Source organism: Filicampus tigris, chromosome 16 (assembly GCF_054856515.1).
Source record: "Filicampus tigris isolate MCC_2025a chromosome 16, RoL_Ftig_1.0, whole genome shotgun sequence".
NCBI lineage: Eukaryota > Metazoa > Chordata > Actinopteri > Syngnathiformes > Syngnathidae > Filicampus > Filicampus tigris.
The window spans coordinates 1,400,388-1,418,140 of record NC_141232.1 but is presented as its reverse complement, the minus strand read 5'-3'; the positions used below and the strand labels follow the sequence as shown (position 1 = coordinate 1,418,140).

Sequence of the window (17,753 nt, the reverse complement as noted above, 5' to 3'; positions counted from 1 at the left end):
GGTTTCCCGTGTTCGCGCGGACCATCCAGGAAGTAAAATACGTGAGGCGTTTCGACCAATCAACATGCTGACTAAAAGTAACCTAACCACCACCTTCTTAACTACACGCTTTGTTGTTCTGGATGACTTGTTGCTTCTACAAGAGCGGTGACGGCACCATCTGACACCACCATTCACGACCGCACGACACCGTTCCACTTATCTTTTTGTGCTTTGTATCGCTCAGAAGTGACAACGCTGACTCCAAAGTGACTTTGACCGATATTTGACAGTTTGGAGATCAGCGTCACCTGGGGCTGTCGTGGCCGCGGAAGCGAAAATTGCGTTAGCCATGATGAAGCTGCCGCGACATTTGGTCAACTGGGGGGTCAATCCGGCGGCTCTGGCATATGCCATGACCACTTTGGGATCTGCCATGATCAACAACATCTTCAGCTTCTACTACGTGAAGCTCTTTATCAACAAGTACCAAATAGCCGAGGGAGCTTTCCACCAGTCACAGGTGAGTGTCGCAACGCCCTGTGTCAACTCCAAATGTTAGTTGCACTTGCACAGTTGACCTTAGCGCTGTTCCTTTCCACAGGTGGTTTACATGCTGTGGAACGCCGTCAACGACCCCCTCTTCGGCTACCTGCAGGACAACTCCAAGGCGGCCTGCTGCTCACAGCGGCGTCTGTCCATCCTGTACGGCGCCCCGCTCTACTCGCTGGCGTTCCTCATCGCCTGGTTCCCGTGGAGGGCCTACGCCCCCGGCGACTGGCTCTGCGGCGTCCACTTGATGGTTGCCCTGTGCGCCTTCGACGGCCTGCTCACGTTTGTGCTGCTGGCTCAGTGCGCCCTGTTCGCCGAGATTTCCAGCCATCATCAGAACCGACTGAGACTCGTCAAGTACAGCCAGGTGCAGTGAGGGGAATGCGGTATTTTCACAATTGCTAGTGACACGATTGCGCAATTTTCCGACAATCGACGATTGGGAAGAAGGAAGGACTTCTGAAGACACATTCTGGCAAGCGGCCCGCGCCTGATGGTTTATTTGTGTCTTCCCAGGTGGCGTCGCTGCTGGGCTCGTCCAGCGTGCTCTTCTGCGGCGTGCTGTCCAAAAACATGGAGGACTTCGCAGCCTTCCAGGCCTTCGCCGTGACGGTGGCCGTCCTGAGCTGCGTCTGCATGCTCTACACGGGCCTCCGCAGCCAGAGCCAGTTCGACGACAAAGCGGCGGAAAATTCGGACGACCTGGCCTCCCGCGGCTCCAAGTCTTCGGCGCCCTCAGTGAAAACGCTGACGTGGCAAATCCTCATCAACAGGGACTTCCGGCTCTTTGTGCTCATGAACTTTTTCCAGGTCTTCATGCTGGCTTTCTTCAGCAATTTTACTCTGATATTCGCCGAGCACTTGATTCCTCCCAACGTGCTTTCGTCAGTGGCCAGGAGCGTCATGTACGGCGCCGGATTCATCTGTCCTCAGGTTGTAGCTCCAATTTAAGCCCATCGGCAAGCATGGCGCTTCGGTTATAGACGCTACATACTCTTTTCGTGGAATGTTATTTCTAATGTTGATATCATTGAATGTCCACCCCAGCTGTTGGTGTTGAGCTGCGACAGACTTCTTCACAGTCTTGGCTACTACCGAATCATCCTGTACACCTTCTACTTGGAGGTCTTTATGGGGGCTTTTATGCTGGCGCTCGGTGCCCAGAATTATCGCATCCTGGCATTATTCCTCACGGTGAACATGTAAGAGATTCAAACAGTTTTATAAGCTTCTTTTTTTTTTGTCCATGAAAATGTTTGCGCGCTTGCTAGCTGTTCTCATCCTCTCCGCAGGGTCGTGGTGCAAGCGACCTTCAGTCTGTTCGGCTTGCCTCTCGCAGATATCATCGACACCGACATGCAGAAGTACAAACGCAGGTAAACAAGAGGCTGCAACGTGTTACATCGGCTCTCCGCGTTGCCTGCACGGTTGATTTTCAAATGATTCTAAAAAATTTTTTTTCTCACGCTTTCAAGCAGAAGGAAATACATCTCAGGCCAAGAGAATCCAAATGAAAGTGCAAAGTTTCCCGTAGCAGAGTGTTGGCAATCCTTGCTTGAAAGTGTCTGCGTCCATCTCTGTGGGACTTTTTTTCTGTAATCGTTTACCTTCGACGATCCTCGCGTCGATGATTCGCCAAGTTAAAACAAAAGCTGAATATGCCGGCGTTGGTGGCACTTTACACCGCTGCGCTTTTCAATGGTGGTGTCAAGTTTATAATTCTTTTAACCCTACTTATCAAGTTATTTTCTTATGTTTATGATTACTTGCTTTGTTTAGTAATGCTTAATAAATCGATTTCAGTTTACTTAAGAAGACCAACATACATTTCGAACTCCTTCCCCCTTTTTGTTTTGCAGACAAAACGTGGTTATTTCCCGTGCCGACGTATAACCTCTCGTTTCCCACATTTCATCTGTTTGATATGCTTTTAGCTGGGCAAGCAAATCCAATTGCTCGCTTTTCCGTGCAGCGGCGTGCATTTTTGTATTTGATGTCACGCCGCCCGCATACGCGGGCTTAATTAAATGTGGCAGAGTTTCCCCATGTCACCGGCCGGCTATGGTGGTGTGTCCGCAGCTCCCCAATATCGTCGATGGTGTTTGGGACCAACGCCCTGTTCACCAAGCCCGCTCAGTCTCTGGCGCCGATGTTGGTGATTAACATTCTCAACCAGTTTGGCTATGAGCAAGTCAAGGACCTCGGAAGGGACGTCAGCTCAAGGTAAATAGTTCAGCGGCTTGAAAACAAACACTTGAAGTGAATGAGAGCGTTTGTGCTCATTGTGAGTCTCGCCGGAGTTCTGCTTGTTGTGCATTTGATGATGAATGTGCCGTGTTGGGTTGTTGGAAGTTTGACCCGGAAAGCTCAAGACGCTATGAATCCTACCGGCTGGAAACGTCTCACGTCAGTCGAGGTCAATGTACTCGGAAATTTGGCCGAAATGAGCATTTCGGGAACACCAAATTTGCTGTGAAATGATTTTACTATTGAACATATGATTATGATTATTTTTTTTCCCCCCTTCCACTTGAATGCGTATAAATTGAAGGCCGTCTCCTTCGCAGTGCCTCGGAGAGCCTCCACAGCGTCATGTTCTACTTGGTGTGTGTGGTGCCCATGTGCGTGGCCGCCGTTCAAGTGGTGGCGTGGAGGCCCTTTTCCATACGCAACAGTCACACCGTGGACAACAAGTACATTGACAGCTAGAAAGGCCGGCCGTCCGTCCTCAGCTTGGCCACAAGCCACTGGACATAAATGAGATGAGCGAGCGTCTTTTCAAGCTCATCCGGGATTACAATGATGGGGAAGTTGCGCAAAAAGCCGTCTTTCATCTCCTTGCGAGGACGCGCGACTCTAAAACCAGTCATATTTGACTTAGTGCAATTGTTTGCGAAGAAAACATCATCAAAGGGAAAGTCTGTTGACTTGAGTCCCAGTTGAACCGTTTGGCCTATTAGTGAGCCTCGTGGCCAAAGGCCCGTGCGTTTATGCATTTGAAACCCGAGGACAGGGCGGCGCAATCCGTTCCGTCACGCTGGTTGACTGAATTTAGGCTCAACTTAAAACCTTTGACTTCACGCGCACGCAACGTTTTAAGTGACATTTTAACATTCCCCACTGTCTTAAAAGAATCGAGAGAAGTTAACCACTGTATGATAAAAGTAAAATAAAGGCGCCTGACTTGTAGGAGGGAGGTATGATAAAAGTAAAATAAAGGCGCCTGACTTGTAGGAGGGAGGTCATTCGCCGCATCTGCAACTTTATCCCGGATCTCATTCGAGCCACATTCAATGACTTGTCCATGTACTTGTGTGTCAAAATGATGCAACTTAACACTACTAAATGATTCCGCTTGTATCAGGAATGTCAGCAAACGTTTTTATATGTTTTCCACGTCTTGGTTGTGGGTTAGCAGGTTTCCCCGAGTGTACCTTGTACACTCACTCCTTCCTTGCTGTTGTCCAGTTCCGTGCTGCATAATGTCATCTAAAGTGCCTCGTTTGACATGTGTAATGATCAACCGTCTGACCAAATGACCAGCACAAGTTGGCTTTAGTCTTTTATTCAAAAATAGGTCACTCTTCACATATTTGCTGGCGTTTCTCCCGACAGTGTCACGCTCTCTATTCATGCCCACACGTGTACAGGAAGGTCCAGAAGTATGAGCTTTTTCAAATCAACAATCAAAGCACGCGATTGAAGCGTTGTCTCTGTATATCGTCCATTTCCTGCAAAAAGTGTCAATGAAAAACGATTGCCTTCAATAAACGTGACACTTCCGCTGCGCTTTTATGTGCATGGCAGACCGGCTCAAATGCGCCCAGCGCAGGCCATCGGAAGACTCGTGTCCTGCATGTCAAGTGCACGAAGGTCAAATCATAAATAGAAAGTACGCCTGTCTGCCGCGTGACGTTCACCAATTGTCGTGACATCTCCCAGTCCCAGAAATTCCGCGTTCGTTGTGATTTTTGCTTCCAGATCGATCCAAGTGAAATCATAACAACTTGATATTGTCCGGCACGCGTTGCCTTCTTACACATTTTGATAGATGTCATCCGGTGCGTCATTTAAGTCGGCAGCCGTCACCTGCAAAAACACATTGGAACCAAAAGAAAAAAAAGTCTCATTCGAGTAACGTACATAACTGGCACACTTGACTCAGCAAAGTTTACCTGAAGCGGCGCAGGGTTTGTTTTCGCCGTCCGTTTGCTTCTCGTCACATCCCGTCTGTGGTGCATCTCTTGCAGCACATCGCGGAATATTCTTGTTTTGTTTGTGTTTTTCTGCTAACAACCAAAGTCAATAAAAAATATTTTTTCAAAAATCATGACTTGTCAACAAATTCACTCATCCGTCTCTTGGACCAAATCATACAAAAGCCTTTTGAAAGAGGGAGTTTGCGATCCTAAAAAAAAAACAAACATCAGTGGTACATTCATAGAATAATCTTTGGGGAAAAAAAAAAAGTTCTCTGTCAACAAATTCACCAATCCATCTCTTGGGCCAAATCATACAAAAGCCTTTTGAAAGAGGGAGTTTGCGATCCTAAAAAAAAAAACATCAGTGGTACATTCGTAGAATAATCTTTGGGTTCTCTGGCCCCATCTTGTGTCTAATTTAATACATAAAAAACTAACACACACGAGGAAGAACAACCAATCAGAGGCGGAAGGCGTGAGCGACTGCTGTCAACCATTTGCTGTGCAGAGTCACCGGTTCACCCCGGCGGTCTCTCATTGACCTGTTGCGTGGACTTGAGGAGTTTTGATGACACTGTTGGAATGTCCACCTCCGGGAGAAAAAAAAATGCCCATCCCTCGTTTGCAAACTAATGGACATAAAATGAGCAAAAAAAACATGCAGAGCAAACAAGCTCAGTAGCTGAGGGTTCAGAAGGGTTGCGGAATTCACAATGTTTCTGCTTGACATTAGGTTTATCACCTCTTTATGATTTATAATTGATTGCACATTGGAAAAAAAATAAAACTTCAAAATGATAACTTGAGTGTTAGCGTAAGACTGTGTTACGAGTACTGGACCAATGTAGCGGCTGTCACGGCTAACATCGGCTTGTTTGCCGTGCTAATGCTAGCTTAGGATGGCTAGCACTGCTACTTTGTTGTCGTTGGACAGCGTTGTCTGGGACCGTTAATCACAACTACGCATTTTCCTAACACATTATGAACGGCCGTTTATTTCTGAGAATCGTCCATGCGCATGGCAGAGACTTGGAGGGTCGCTGGATTAGTCAAGCAAGGCTACATTCAAATCTTGCTGGCATTTTCAAACCGCAAACCCAAATTGTAGGTGGATTAAACATGTAGCTTAGCTTTTAAAGAGCCGTTGGCAGCCAGTGTGAGGTGCCGGGAAATAAATATGCTTCCCGTCTCACTACGGACCGCCACCAAGTTGAGTTACGTCCTGTTATGTACTGTCAGTTTTTCTCTGAGCGACTAGGTTCCTCATCTGCTCTGTGACTGCGCTGGCAAATGAGATTTTAAAGAAAAACCTCCTGGGCATCCGCGGCAATCGCGGCCTGTCATGCTCGCTCGCGCTTTTCCCTGCACATTTTCTCACGACCAACCTGTTTTGTCCACTGGGCCGCGGTGAACCTAATGCAAACGTCGCCTGCGTGAAGAAAGTAACTGGTGGTGGTGTAACGCAAACCTCGCTTCCTGTTGTGTTTTTCCTCGGACCTTTACTCTGAATTGTTCACACATAAAGCTCCAAAATTACACACGCATAAAAATAGGAAAGAACCGACCTTGTCGCTTTTGTGCGTTCGTCTGCCGCCGCATAGATTGAGGCCGCACTGAAACAGAAACATGAGGTTACAAAGTGCACCTTTGTTGTGTCACAACAAAACGAGCTACTTAGCTAGCGTAGGTTACCTTCTTTTGAATGATAAGCGTCACCGTGGCCAAGCTGTAGAGGGCCAAGACCACGAATGTTAGCCACAGCAGAACATGAGCCACCATGAGTTTGGTCTTTTCTGCAAGCGCAAGGAAACTTATTTGATCACTTCTGCATAAGGGGGAAACCCAAGATGATGTATGATACTTGATGGATCCGTCTTTTAACATCAGATGACCCACAATGTCTATCTTGGGAGTGGATTGAAAACCGATTTAAACTGGAAATGCGGTTTTGATTCAAAAGATCTGCGTGCATTGAATCGAATTGATCCATTTTAAAACGTGCCGTCCTTGAATTGGATCAAACACCAAATATCGAGAAACCGTATCAAATCATCTTTTATCGGAGAGATGAACACTCCCTAAATATATATATATATATATATATATACAGTATACATAATGTATGTGTATATAGTATATTTCCTATGTTTGTTATATAATCAAACTGCATTATTTATAAAAAGATCAGATTCATCGTTTAATGGATGACTAAAATCACTGTAGAGTTGCACTTCCTTACCCTTTACGACAAGAGTCGTTCCCAGTCCGACATGCTGAGCGCCGGGTGTCGGTTCTCCTCGGGACGTGGCGGCACAGTAGTAAATCCCGCTGTCGTTGGCGTTGAGGGACGTCATTTGTAAAGTGGCGCCGTGTCGGCTGTACTTGTGATGTATGTGGGCCAGGTTAAGGGGGCCGTGCGACCTGCGCTCGAAAACGAACCACCTGTATTGGAGCCTTTCAGAGGAGCAGTCGGGATGGACTCCGCACTGGATCTCGGCATCTTGTCCCGGTTCGCGCCAAATGACGCGACTTGGTTGTGACAGGCAGCTGTGAGGTTGTGCCAGTCCTGAAGCAACACATTCACATTTGACAGCTTCTTCAGTGCCAATGCGTGGATGATGTGTGTGCAAAGGTCAAGCCGGCACGTACCTTTGAGTGGCAGCCAGGTGAGAGAAATGAGAGAAAGGCAAAGCAACGGCCCCATGTCTGCGGACTAACGGTGAATGATCTCATGATAGTGCGCGCGAGGCGATGGAAATGGGTAAATTCCACTTACTCAACACCACTGGGTTCCTTCCTCTTTCCTCCCGGCCAGCGTGTCTTAGCAGCACAACGCCTTTTGGTGTGCACGCCTCGACCAACCTGGCGGGCAGTCTAATGCAGATACAAGCAAAGAAGAGTTTCACAGCTAAGCTCAGTAAGATGTGGAGGCATTAGTCCTTATTTGCAGAGGATCAAGAAAATATGGTTATAGTGTCTCTTTTTGTGTTCAAATGCTGAAAGAGCGATAACACCACGACACTGCCGCTATTCATTATCCTGTCTATGACTTTTCCCGTTGTTTGTTAGCAGTAAGCTCAATGGACTTAATGGACTTTTTCTCCTTTTCCGGAAAAACAGGAGTTTTTTCATTTGTAGTTTTTTTTCCAAGTGAATGCAATTCGCTCCCGTACCATTTATGACAAAAAGGTTGATATTTGCCTTTAATTTCAGTATGAGCGCTCCCTGGTCCCACCCTCGTGGCGTCACTCAGCCATTATATGGGCGGGGCTTTGTTGCCTTGTCAATCAAACCTTCTGCCCAACCGCAACCCGTCCATGTGTTGTGTCCACGCCCCCTTCCACGTCGACCTGCACACTCGCCATATTTTCAAGCCGGAGAGCACCGCGCCACTCCGTTTGTTTGCGAAGTGAAACCGGACAATTAGATCTCGCCAGAGGTCGGAAAAGGAGCACGACGACTTTTTAGAGAAGCCAGTCAATCGAAGTTGGCGTTTCGGCCGCTAACTTTGCCACCATGAACGTGTTCCGCCTGACCGGAGACCTTTCCCACTTGGCAGCCATCATCATCCTGCTACTGAAGATTTGGAAGAGCAGGTCGTGTGCAGGTGAGTTCGGGCCACATTAGCTCCATCGATCACGGCAGGAAAAGTTGCCTATTGGGAAGGTAGAGTTGAAAATGATCGCTTGCTTCATTCACGAGCAGAGCTAGCTGCTAACTAAGCTAGCGACACCCATTCATTCATGTGAAGAAATGACTAGCATGTACGACGTGCAGAACTGGATAATAACATCATCACGAAGAGCCCAAATGAACTCTAATCGCTGTTTACGCGATGTTAATGGGTACATACTCTGCGTGTATTGATCGATCGGCGTTGAAATCGCTCGAGTTAACAAACTTGCTAACCAGCGATTACTGTGTGGATGTAATTTGCATATATTTTTTAAATAAAAAATAAACCTTATTGAGTAAGTTAAGTCTACGTTTGCGAATATTGTATGTGGTTCGGGATTATTTTTTTTTCTTTTTTCTTCTTAAACCACATTGATTCTGTCGTTTGACGTTCGATGTTCGATTTTTTTTGTCTGGCGTCTGACGTGGCGTTCTCGAAGGCGCTACGGAAGTAGCCAGCAGGCTAACACGCCACCTCGCTTTTTACGTTGTGGTCAGGAAACGGACGGCGTTCGTTGTAAACAGTCCGAGTAGATCACAACAAGCTGTGCTGTGTGAATGCACCATGACACATAAATGTTGAAAATGAGCTTCTGTTTTATGACCCCAGAAGTCAGAAGGTTGTCAGGCTACAGCTAGTAGGAGCTAATTGTCTTTTTATTTTATTTTTGAAGTCACCATTTCGCTGGACGTTTTAAGAAGAAAATAAGTTAACATGGTTTATTTTAAAGAGGCCGAACACTATATTTGCAATACCCAATTTGTTTATAGTTTTTGGAAAGTTAGGCGTCTTATCAGGTCGCTCTGAACATTCGCTTGGCTAGAGGCCTGGGCTCTGGCGGCTCCTTTTAACATGAGAACTGAGACACGCCAACACCACAGACATGTGTGGGCATGAAACCTCTCACCCTTGCTCCTTTTGATGCCCTTTTGAAAAAAGCACGGTGAGACAAAAACTCAAGATCCATGGGAGGATGCACTGCGGTTTCTGAATTCTGCTCATCATTACATCCATAATACCATGCAGTGGCGCTGTTTACCCAAGTGTTGTTTGAATGAAGTTTCCAATAGCTGCAGTTGACTGTCACGTTGACTTGTACATGATAGTCAACATTTTTGGTGCTTGTTTTCCAAGGTATCTCCGGAAAGAGTCAAATCCTCTTTGCGATTGTGTTCACCACACGCTACCTGGACCTGCTCACCTCCTTCATCTCGCTCTACAACACGTGCATGAAGGTAAGGCGCACCCATAGTCCTTTCAGGTAGAAAGCGATGGACTGCCGCTGACGTGACTTGGAAACGACGACAATAACTTGTGTTTTGCCTCGCGGGAGTGGTCGCGGCGAACCGGCTTCCGGCGATCTCGGCGGCTCACCGTGTGCCGGCGTGCGCTAATGCGAGGCTTGTGCCTCTCTAGGTGATCTACATCGGCTGCGCGTACGCCACCGTCTACCTGATCTACATCAAGTTCCGGGCCACCTACGACGGCAATCACGACAGCTTCAGGGTGGAGTTCCTGGTGGTCCCCGTCGGGGGTCTGGCCGTGCTCATCAACCACGACTTTTCCCCCCTCGAGGTGCGTTTGGTGGGAGTAGAATCCCGTTTTTGTTTTTTACGAATATAGCAACAAAAGCCGTCTGCAGAATTTAAAAAGTGTCTTTTGGCGTCTTGTAGTATATATCCATGCTTGCGTTTTCAGATCCTGTGGACCTTCTCCATCTACCTGGAGTCGGTGGCCATCCTGCCCCAGCTCTTCATGATCAGCAAAACGGGCGAGGCCGAGACCATCACCACCCACTACCTGTTCTGCCTGGGCCTGTACCGAGCCCTCTACCTCTTCAACTGGATCTGGCGCTTCTACTTCGAGGGCTTCTTCGACATGATCGCTATTGTCGCCGGCGTGGTCCAGACGGTCCTCTACTGCGACTTCTTCTACCTTTACGTCACCAAAGGTTGGTTTCCGCCTCCAGTGTTCACAAGGGCACCACTGACCCAAAGTCTCGGGGTGCGGGAAATGCACAAGCTTGATTGTATACATTTATATCAAACAATGACAAATTCTTCACACTTTATATGTCAAGGTGGGGAAAGCAAATGTAGAATTGGTTTGCACAAATTTGTAATATGAGAATATTTATGCAAAAATTCTCCATTTGTAAGAAAAAAGTCTGAACATTATGAGAATAATGTCACAATTTTAAAGTTAGTTGCACTTTTGTGTACGTCCTATTTTCTTGTCATCGTAAAATATTTGTTGATTACAATTGTCAAAATGTTTTTCTAATCATTTCAGTTCATACTTTTTTTTTTTTTTTTAATAAACCTTGCTCTCTTGATACTACTGTTGTAAAAATTCCCAAAAAAGTGAATCCATCAATGCTCCGAATAAATCATAGCGGAGAAAACCAAAGTGTAGGGAATGATGTAATTGCAAGATTTTAGCGAGGAGGGCGACAAAGTCCACAACGTCTTGTCAAAGCTGAGCGCCGTGGCCGATGCAGGCTGTCAGCAGGCTGTCAGCGGGCCCAGTTTCTTGTGTGGTCGCGTCGTGGGCACTCGGAGCTTGGCCTCGGGATGTTGCCGCGTACACATTGGCCTCTGTTGTCCCGACAAAGCAGCGACCGCAATGCGCACAAAAGCAAACCTTGTATTGGCGAGACTCGTAATCGAGCAAGAGGCAATCGGCGCGTCCAGATCCAATGGTTCCCAACGTAGACGCTGGTGTTTCATTCGGCCCGTTGACGTCAAGGAGGAATTCGCTGTGACATATCGTATAAATCGGACATTTTCCGAGCAAATGCTTCTCACGTGGTACGCAAAGACATGAAAATCCAGCCGAAAACGTCAAATGCAATATCAAAAGATTCAAGTCATGGGGTCCTAATCCGTCCATCTTTGGATATTTTGTGACAACACGGGGACTTTTTTCTGCAACATTCCAACATTTTTTCGAGAAGAAATTGTGACATTATGAGTAGCGACGCACCGATACCGGTATCGTCAGTGGAAGTTGTATCGTTTCAAAGTGCTTCTTTGCTTGATTGCTACTTTTGTGTCCGGCTTTCAGTGTTGAAAGGCAAGAAGCTGAGCCTGCCGGCGTAAGGCCGCCGCCTACTCGGCCGCCGGCGCCCAGACAACATCGCGGAACGTCCAGTCCACCGACACTGACGGGAAAACACAAAGAAACAAACAAACAAACACTTGAGCATCTTGTTGCTGGCGGACGGGGCGGCGCACGGCAACCGGCGGGCGGCGCACGGCAACCGCAGCTGAACAAACGTCGTTGCAGCAGGTCTACCATCACTTTTGCGTGTTCAGCGTTCTTGCCTTAAATTTCCTTTTCAGTGCTGGCCCAGTAGGAAAAAAAGGCTTTTTTCTTTCTTTTTTTTTTCCCCCCAAACACATGAGGTTCATACACTTTTATTACTTTGCCACGTTCATTTTATTTTATTTTTTACAAAGTCACAAATAAGGCGACTCTTGGTAAGTTAATGCACAAATGTACAGTCTTATTAAAACTCGTCTTACGAAAAAAGACAAAAAAAGTGTAACCGAGTGCCTCATAACTGCCATGTCATACTCCTCTCAGTATTTTTATTTTTTTTTTTTTGAATTTCTCTTTTTGTATGCATATTCTTTCATACGTTTCTCCTGTCTGAGAACTTTTTTAAAGACCAACAAATACATTTCCAATTGAGCCCAAATCTTTTGACGATGACACTTGCCGAAATGCCAGCCAGCGTGTTTTTCTTTTCATTGTCACGATTTTCTTGTCGGAGTTGCGATTCTGCTGTGTCAAGGTCTCCAAATTGCGTCCTCGCTTTGATGAGCAGCGACGTCGAAATATGATCGGAGTTTGCTCCTCAAGGGTTGGGATGGTTTTTGATTTGTTTTTCCAGTTTTTTTTTTTTTTTTGTTGTTGTTGCATGATATCACTTCCATTAAAGATTTTATGAGAATCGCCACCCAGTGTTTTTTGTGTATTGATGTCACAAAGTCGGGTTTCTAATTAGAGTTAGGGTGTCAAAGTAGGGTTTCAAACTATAGTTAGGGACTCCAAAAGTAGGGTTTTAAATTTGTGTTAGGATTTCAAATGGGGTTTTAAACTAGGGTTGGCGTTTTAAAGTGGGTTTTTAAATTAGTGCTAGGCTTTCAATGTGGGGTTTTTAAGAAAGGTTTGGGGCCAGGAACAGGTGACCAACCCCGGTTCTCGAGGGCACTGTCCTGCATATGTTTCCCTCCTCTGATTGGAATGATCAGCTCAAAGTAGTTCGTAACAGGACAACTCTCTTGTGATCTCACAAGGTTGGTTCCAAAATTGCTTTTCTTCCTCCTTATGACCTTTTGCGCCTCACATGACGACAAGCAACTGATCATTCCCCGCTTATTTATTTGTAGTTTCTTCATCAAAACAATCATTTTGATGGCATTTTTTGCTTCATCTTAAAGGACCCTTTGTCCCTTTTTTTTGTATTCACTACAAGAGACTAAAATGAAGAGAAAAAAAAAAAACATTTCTGGTTTCCATCAAGAATTGTATTTCAAATTTGACCACAGACAAACATCATTCAGGGTTCCAAAATAGTGCAACAACTTGGTTTGTTGTGCATTTGTATAATTTGTAAAAAACTATTGCGTTTTGTTGTGCATCACTTCATCCACGTTGTCCATGCCGTGCTCTTTCTCCATCTGCGGACGGAAACAGGAAAGCCACGCGTTTTTACGAGATCCAGTGCAAGTGCTGCTTTGAGCTCCCTGATGACATCACACACCATGCCACAGTGACGGAAACGTGTTTGATTTCAAGCAAATGGGCGTGGCATCCGACAGTGCCGCAAAGGAGCACAAGGTAATTCCCCCCCCCCCCCCCCCCCAATTCTCCATTGGTGCATTGACCTTTCGCTCGCTCCTCATTTGATTGGATTTGAGATTTGGTGTGCCGTACCTTTGCTAGGTGCGGGTAATAGTACTTGAGGATGTTGGAGATGGCGACGTAAAAGGCGGCCACCACGGACGACGCCACCACCGAGAAGAAGGCCAAGCCCGTCAGCACGCACAGCAGACTCAAGGCGCCCACAAACAGCAGCAGGCCTACAAAAAAGGATTCAGGAAAAACTCAAAAAAACAGTGCCCAAATTAAAATGGAGATTTGAAACAAAAGTTGCATTTGAAATAATACAAATGGTTTCCAGCCACTTTTGTTGGTACCTTCAAAGAAAAGAAAGCCGACAGCCGCCATGATGACGGTGACGACGGCAAAAAGGACAAAGAGTCCGACGGGCACGGCGGCCGCGGCGCAGAAGAACAGGACGGCCAGCGCCACCAGCGGGTGGCCGCTCAGGTACTGCGCCGCCCTCGACTTCATCAGCAGGCTCACCTGGTGGTTGAGTTTCAAATTTCAACGGCAACAGCAAACGTCGCTTTGAAGCAACATGCAAAGTCAAAGCGCTCCAACGGAAGCCACGTTGGACCGCCTTTGGCCAATCAAACGCAGCCGGGCCGTCACGTGACCGCGGAGCAATTCTTTCAAGGTTTCTTCAAAGAGCATCTTTGACGTGAAACAAGGTCACATTCCATCTCTGCGTTGCCGCAAGATAGAAAACGCGTCTGCCTCCAAATGTCCACATTTCTGCCTACAACAACTTCGACTTGGGAAACGGCGTTTTCTGCCCGGTGAGTTGATTCTCGAGTGTAAACTACCAAATTCTATTTCTCACTCTTTGGTGTTGCTGAATTTGCCTGAATGTGTTATTGCTAGGTCTGTCAAAAGTAAAGCATTAACTATGGAGATTAATTTCAATTTTGTAATGCACAAAAAAAAATGTCTTCAGTTAACTCAGTTTTATTGACTTCCTGTAGCAGCTGACCTCTGCTCGCTCTGCAGCCAAACTTCGAGGAGAGTCACTGTCGCATAGACGGACTTTGACGTAGTTTCACTCTAAAAGGTTGCTTGATGGCTGGCTCATTGGAGAAGTCCAAAATAATTTGCACACTTTGAAAAGCCAAATTCAAATACCATATTAGTTGCACGTCTATGGTGTATCGCTCAACTGTTGTATTTTACAGGAAACGAATCGTATTCAAGGATCAAAGAAAGCTATTAGAACAGTCTTTGAATCTAAATATACTTTTATTTATCTTCCACATTAATTCCAAGATTTTACTCAAGTTAGTATCGGTTCCAAGCTTCGTAAAAAATTGTAGTTGAAACAAACATGCGATCAATTGTGGAAAATTTTGCGATTAATTAGTTTAAAAAAAAAAAGATCGCTTGACAGCATTAGTTATGACTATTATTCTTCATTCAGTGTTGTTGGGTAATATCTTGGCGATTTGCGCGTTCCTATTTCACTCTCTTGTCTAGCTGACGTGCACTCTCTGATTAAGAAAAATGACAAGTTACTCACCAGTTACTCAGTACGCGAATTTTTGGCTACTCTCCCCACTGTGTCGTCACTAGTAACTTACGTGCCAACGTCTCAAGCGTGTGTGTGCGTGTGTGTGTTGTGGTCACCTTGGGGTTGTTGGAGACTTGGTTGGACATTGCGCTCCAGCCTTCCCACATCTCACGGCTGCTGCTCGGCTGCATCCCCCCACGCGCGCACCACTTGTCCAATTTCAAGGCAAAGGTGCCAAAAGCTGCCCGACAACACTGGAAAAAAAAGTCAGTGCAAGGTTACAAGCGGCTTAAAGGCACCAACTTGGAGCAACTTGTCACGTACGCACCGCAGAGAAACTTTTGCGGCAGCGCAACAAGCTGCACCCAAAGAATGTGGAGCAGTCAAGCCATAGCGCAGCCTCTTGACGCTCCTTCCTCCTCCTCCTTCATTTTCTCCTCCTCCTCTTCCTCTTCTTGCAGTCGAAAGGGCCAGTTGGGAGCTTTGCTGCCATCTGCTGTTTGCATGCGGCACAAAGCCGACGTTCCCAAGGCAAGCGTTTGAATGTTTTTTTTTTTTCTTTTGCAGGTAGCTGGGGTTTTGTGATTTGATTTCCTAGGAATGTTGTACAAGTGACTGTTTCAAATTGTAAATGTATAGATAGATGGATTTTGTTGCTCTTGCGATTGAGATGTTTTTTTTTGGTTTTGCATGTGCTGCTGTGCTTAGTTTGTAGTTTTTGAATTAGCTGTTTAGTTGTTGTTGTTTTTTTATATGCTGTTGCGTTTAGTTATTTATTGCTGTGTTCTGCTCTCCAGGGCCACTGTACTTTTTTTTTCACGCAGTTAACCAATTCCACTCCAATGAACTTTTCAATGAAATGCGCTATATAAATAAAATTGTATTGTATTCACATGTATGGGTTATTATAAAAAAAACCAACTCATTTTACAAGCAAATTGTATTATTGGTATTGAATCCACAAGTCAGATTCCATGAAAGTAAGAGACTTGTTGCGCGGCACAACAATCTGTCACGTGACGTGCCTTACTGGGTACCTATTTGAAGAAAATGCCCTGTTCCCAATGTGTGTCTCTCCGCGCGCACACATTTGCACTTGCATAGCCAAGAAGATTGTCTGCGAGCGTATTGACTGAACAATGTGTCAAGTGGCACGTGCAGAGCCGCTCAACAGATTGCGCCCCCTACATGTGATTGATGGCTTGTCAGCCTTTTCCAATTTGCATGGACTGATTGCGAGAATCCAATCAGCGTGACGGAAAGTGTGTGTGTGTGTGTGTGTGTGTGTGTGTGTTGGGGGGCATGAAATAGCCGCAAATCTCCCACGCTTGCATGTCCACCCACGCGTGACTTCTAAGCTGCTATCAGGTGGTGCGTTATTGACCACGAGGCCCCTCCCCCCACTTTATTCAATTCTTGAGAAAATAAAAAGGCTGTTTTTGTACTTACAACAGTCTCTCTTGCGTCCATCTTATGTTGGTGCCCCGCCCCCTTCTCTCTCCTGTGTTTGAAGTTGCACAGGAAGGTTGGACCTGCCTGCGACTGGGCCACGGGGGAACAATTGGGATGCTCTTTTTGATCGGTGAAAGTGTGTGTGTGTGTGGGGGGGGGGGGGGGGGGGGGGCGGGATTTCCCTTGCTGCATGTGCTCCCGCCTCAAAGAGCGCTCCCTGGAGTGCCTTAAAGGCCACTGCTGGCGGTCCTAAATGCACCATTCCACTACTTGGCTCAATATGACCTTTCTGGCTTGCTTTATACCAAATGACCCAATTTATGAACAAAAGGAATTTGAAGAAAGAAAGAAATGCAGCCCATCCGATGTGTGTAAACTAAAAATGACCACAATGAAAAATCCCCAAGTGGTTCAAGCCCCGTCTGCCATCACCAGCAACTGTTGTGTGCTCACTTGGAATGTTTCAGCAGCCAGCAGCACAAAAGGTTTTTCACTCGAGATTTAAAATCTATGAGACGTTCTTGAATAATGAAGCAGAATGCAAGTTGTGCAGGTCACTGAGTTTGGAGTAAAAAAAAAAAAAAAAGAAAAATTCAGCTAAGCCCCAAACTTGTGTTGCTTTGATGGATCATTGTTGCTGGCAGTATTGCTTTTTTTTTTTTTTTTTAAGGCCGATGCCGATCTACATGCTAAGTGCTCTTGAGCAGGAAGGAGAAGAGGCTGCAAAGGTCATGCTAGTAATCACTTTCTCATCAAGGACTCGAGCAAGTCTGACCTTTTGGGCTGCAGGATGAGGCTGAAGCGGCCGAGTTCTCGTCCCGACTCGAGTGCTGCTCTTCGTCTCGCCTTTGGCCCTCATGTCGCTCAAATCGCACTTTTCACTCGCCATCTTGTCTTTTTTTTTTTTCAACATTACTGTCAGCTGTTACCACCCCGTGCATATTGTGCGCTCATGAGCGCAAGGCTCACATGCAGGTGACCTTTGGACATCAAGGCGGTGTGGCGAGGTAGCCGCATGAAAGCGGAGGCCGATAGATTTGACGGGCAGCTCTGGGGAGACCAGCGCGGCGGGCAGGGATTAGCCTGCTCGTCATCGCTTTCCATCCCGCCCTAGCTGGCCTACTTCAAAATGGCAACAAATCACGGATATCCTTTCTTCTTCTTCTTCTTCCTCTTCTTTTTTAAACCTCACTAGAGGAGAATGAACCATCAACAGGAATTCAGGCAAAATGAGTGGCTTATTTATGGAAGCTGTTTAAAGCGGCCATTTTAAATGCAAATATGGTGAGAGGCGGCAGCTATTCATTTGTTGTGATGCGGCACAAGAGGGAACATACTGTCAAAAGAATCCCGCTTAGACAAGTGTCAATCAAAATGGAGTTTTGTTATACGGCGCTTGTCATCATGTGAGCAAAGTGGTGGGAAAGGCAGCGGCATATGCAGAATAACTCTCAAATCACACTCGTGTCACTTTTCATGGCATCACAAAATGTTT

At 46.2% G+C, this 17,753-nt stretch overlaps 4 protein-coding genes and 1 long non-coding RNA gene across 11 annotated transcripts in view; 3 read left to right on the top strand and 2 right to left on the bottom strand.

Moving 5' to 3' along the window:
- The first annotated feature begins 35 nt into the window (after nucleotides 1-35).
- Nucleotides 36-4,861, top strand: mfsd13al (major facilitator superfamily domain containing 13a-like). 2 transcript variants are annotated; one of them, XR_015090267.1, is made up of 8 exons: nucleotides 36-502; nucleotides 584-898; nucleotides 1,048-1,464; nucleotides 1,579-1,733; nucleotides 1,824-1,907; nucleotides 2,611-2,754; nucleotides 3,099-3,728; nucleotides 3,773-4,861. XR_015090267.1 is itself a non-coding variant. In XM_086056918.1 (7 exons), the coding sequence occupies exons 1-7, from the start codon at nucleotides 332-334 to the stop codon at nucleotides 3,238-3,240; spliced, it is 1,428 nt and encodes a 475-aa protein (XP_085913044.1). In that variant the 5' UTR covers nucleotides 36-331; the 3' UTR covers nucleotides 3,241-4,861. The 2 variants fall into 2 exon arrangements, 1 of the variants encoding a protein (XP_085913044.1); XM_086056918.1 differs by having other exon boundaries at nucleotides 3,099-4,861.
- On the bottom strand, nucleotides 4,081-9,393 carry LOC147133951 (immunoglobulin superfamily member 6-like). 6 transcript variants are annotated; one of them, XM_086056922.1, is made up of 7 exons: nucleotides 9,317-9,393; nucleotides 7,510-7,607; nucleotides 7,383-7,446; nucleotides 6,973-7,299; nucleotides 6,426-6,526; nucleotides 6,299-6,346; nucleotides 4,081-4,820 (listed from the first exon to the last, which is right to left on the bottom strand). In XM_086056922.1, exons 3-7 carry the CDS (start codon nucleotides 7,435-7,437, stop codon nucleotides 4,617-4,619), a joined length of 735 nt encoding a protein of 244 aa, XP_085913048.1. In that variant the 5' UTR covers nucleotides 7,438-7,446; nucleotides 7,510-7,607; nucleotides 9,317-9,393; the 3' UTR covers nucleotides 4,081-4,616. The 6 variants fall into 6 exon arrangements, with proteins under 6 accessions (XP_085913048.1, XP_085913047.1, XP_085913045.1 ...); XM_086056921.1 differs by lacking the exon at nucleotides 9,317-9,393 and adding an exon at nucleotides 7,935-8,025; XM_086056919.1 differs by lacking the exon at nucleotides 9,317-9,393 and adding an exon at nucleotides 7,907-7,992.
- Nucleotides 8,051-12,373, top strand: LOC147133950 (ER lumen protein-retaining receptor 2). The gene is made up of 5 exons (XM_086056926.1): nucleotides 8,051-8,340; nucleotides 9,544-9,644; nucleotides 9,826-9,984; nucleotides 10,108-10,360; nucleotides 11,476-12,373. The coding sequence occupies exons 1-5, from the start codon at nucleotides 8,250-8,252 to the stop codon at nucleotides 11,508-11,510; spliced, it is 639 nt and encodes a 212-aa protein (XP_085913052.1). The 5' UTR covers nucleotides 8,051-8,249; the 3' UTR covers nucleotides 11,511-12,373.
- Nucleotides 12,000-15,280, bottom strand: LOC147133949 (lipid droplet assembly factor 1-like). The gene is made up of 5 exons (XM_086056927.1): nucleotides 15,135-15,280; nucleotides 14,923-15,060; nucleotides 13,617-13,785; nucleotides 13,354-13,499; nucleotides 12,000-13,097 (listed from the first exon to the last, which is right to left on the bottom strand). The coding sequence occupies exons 2-5, from the start codon at nucleotides 14,995-14,997 to the stop codon at nucleotides 13,038-13,040; spliced, it is 450 nt and encodes a 149-aa protein (XP_085913053.1). The 5' UTR covers nucleotides 14,998-15,060; nucleotides 15,135-15,280; the 3' UTR covers nucleotides 12,000-13,037.
- The window catches only part of LOC147133947 (uncharacterized), a 30,507-nt gene continuing 26,062 nt past the window's right edge, over nucleotides 13,309-17,753 (top strand). Inside the window, exon 1 of the long non-coding RNA XR_015090272.1 lies at nucleotides 13,309-14,081. This is a non-coding gene — a long non-coding RNA (uncharacterized LOC147133947). The remainder of the gene's footprint in view (nucleotides 14,082-17,753) is intronic.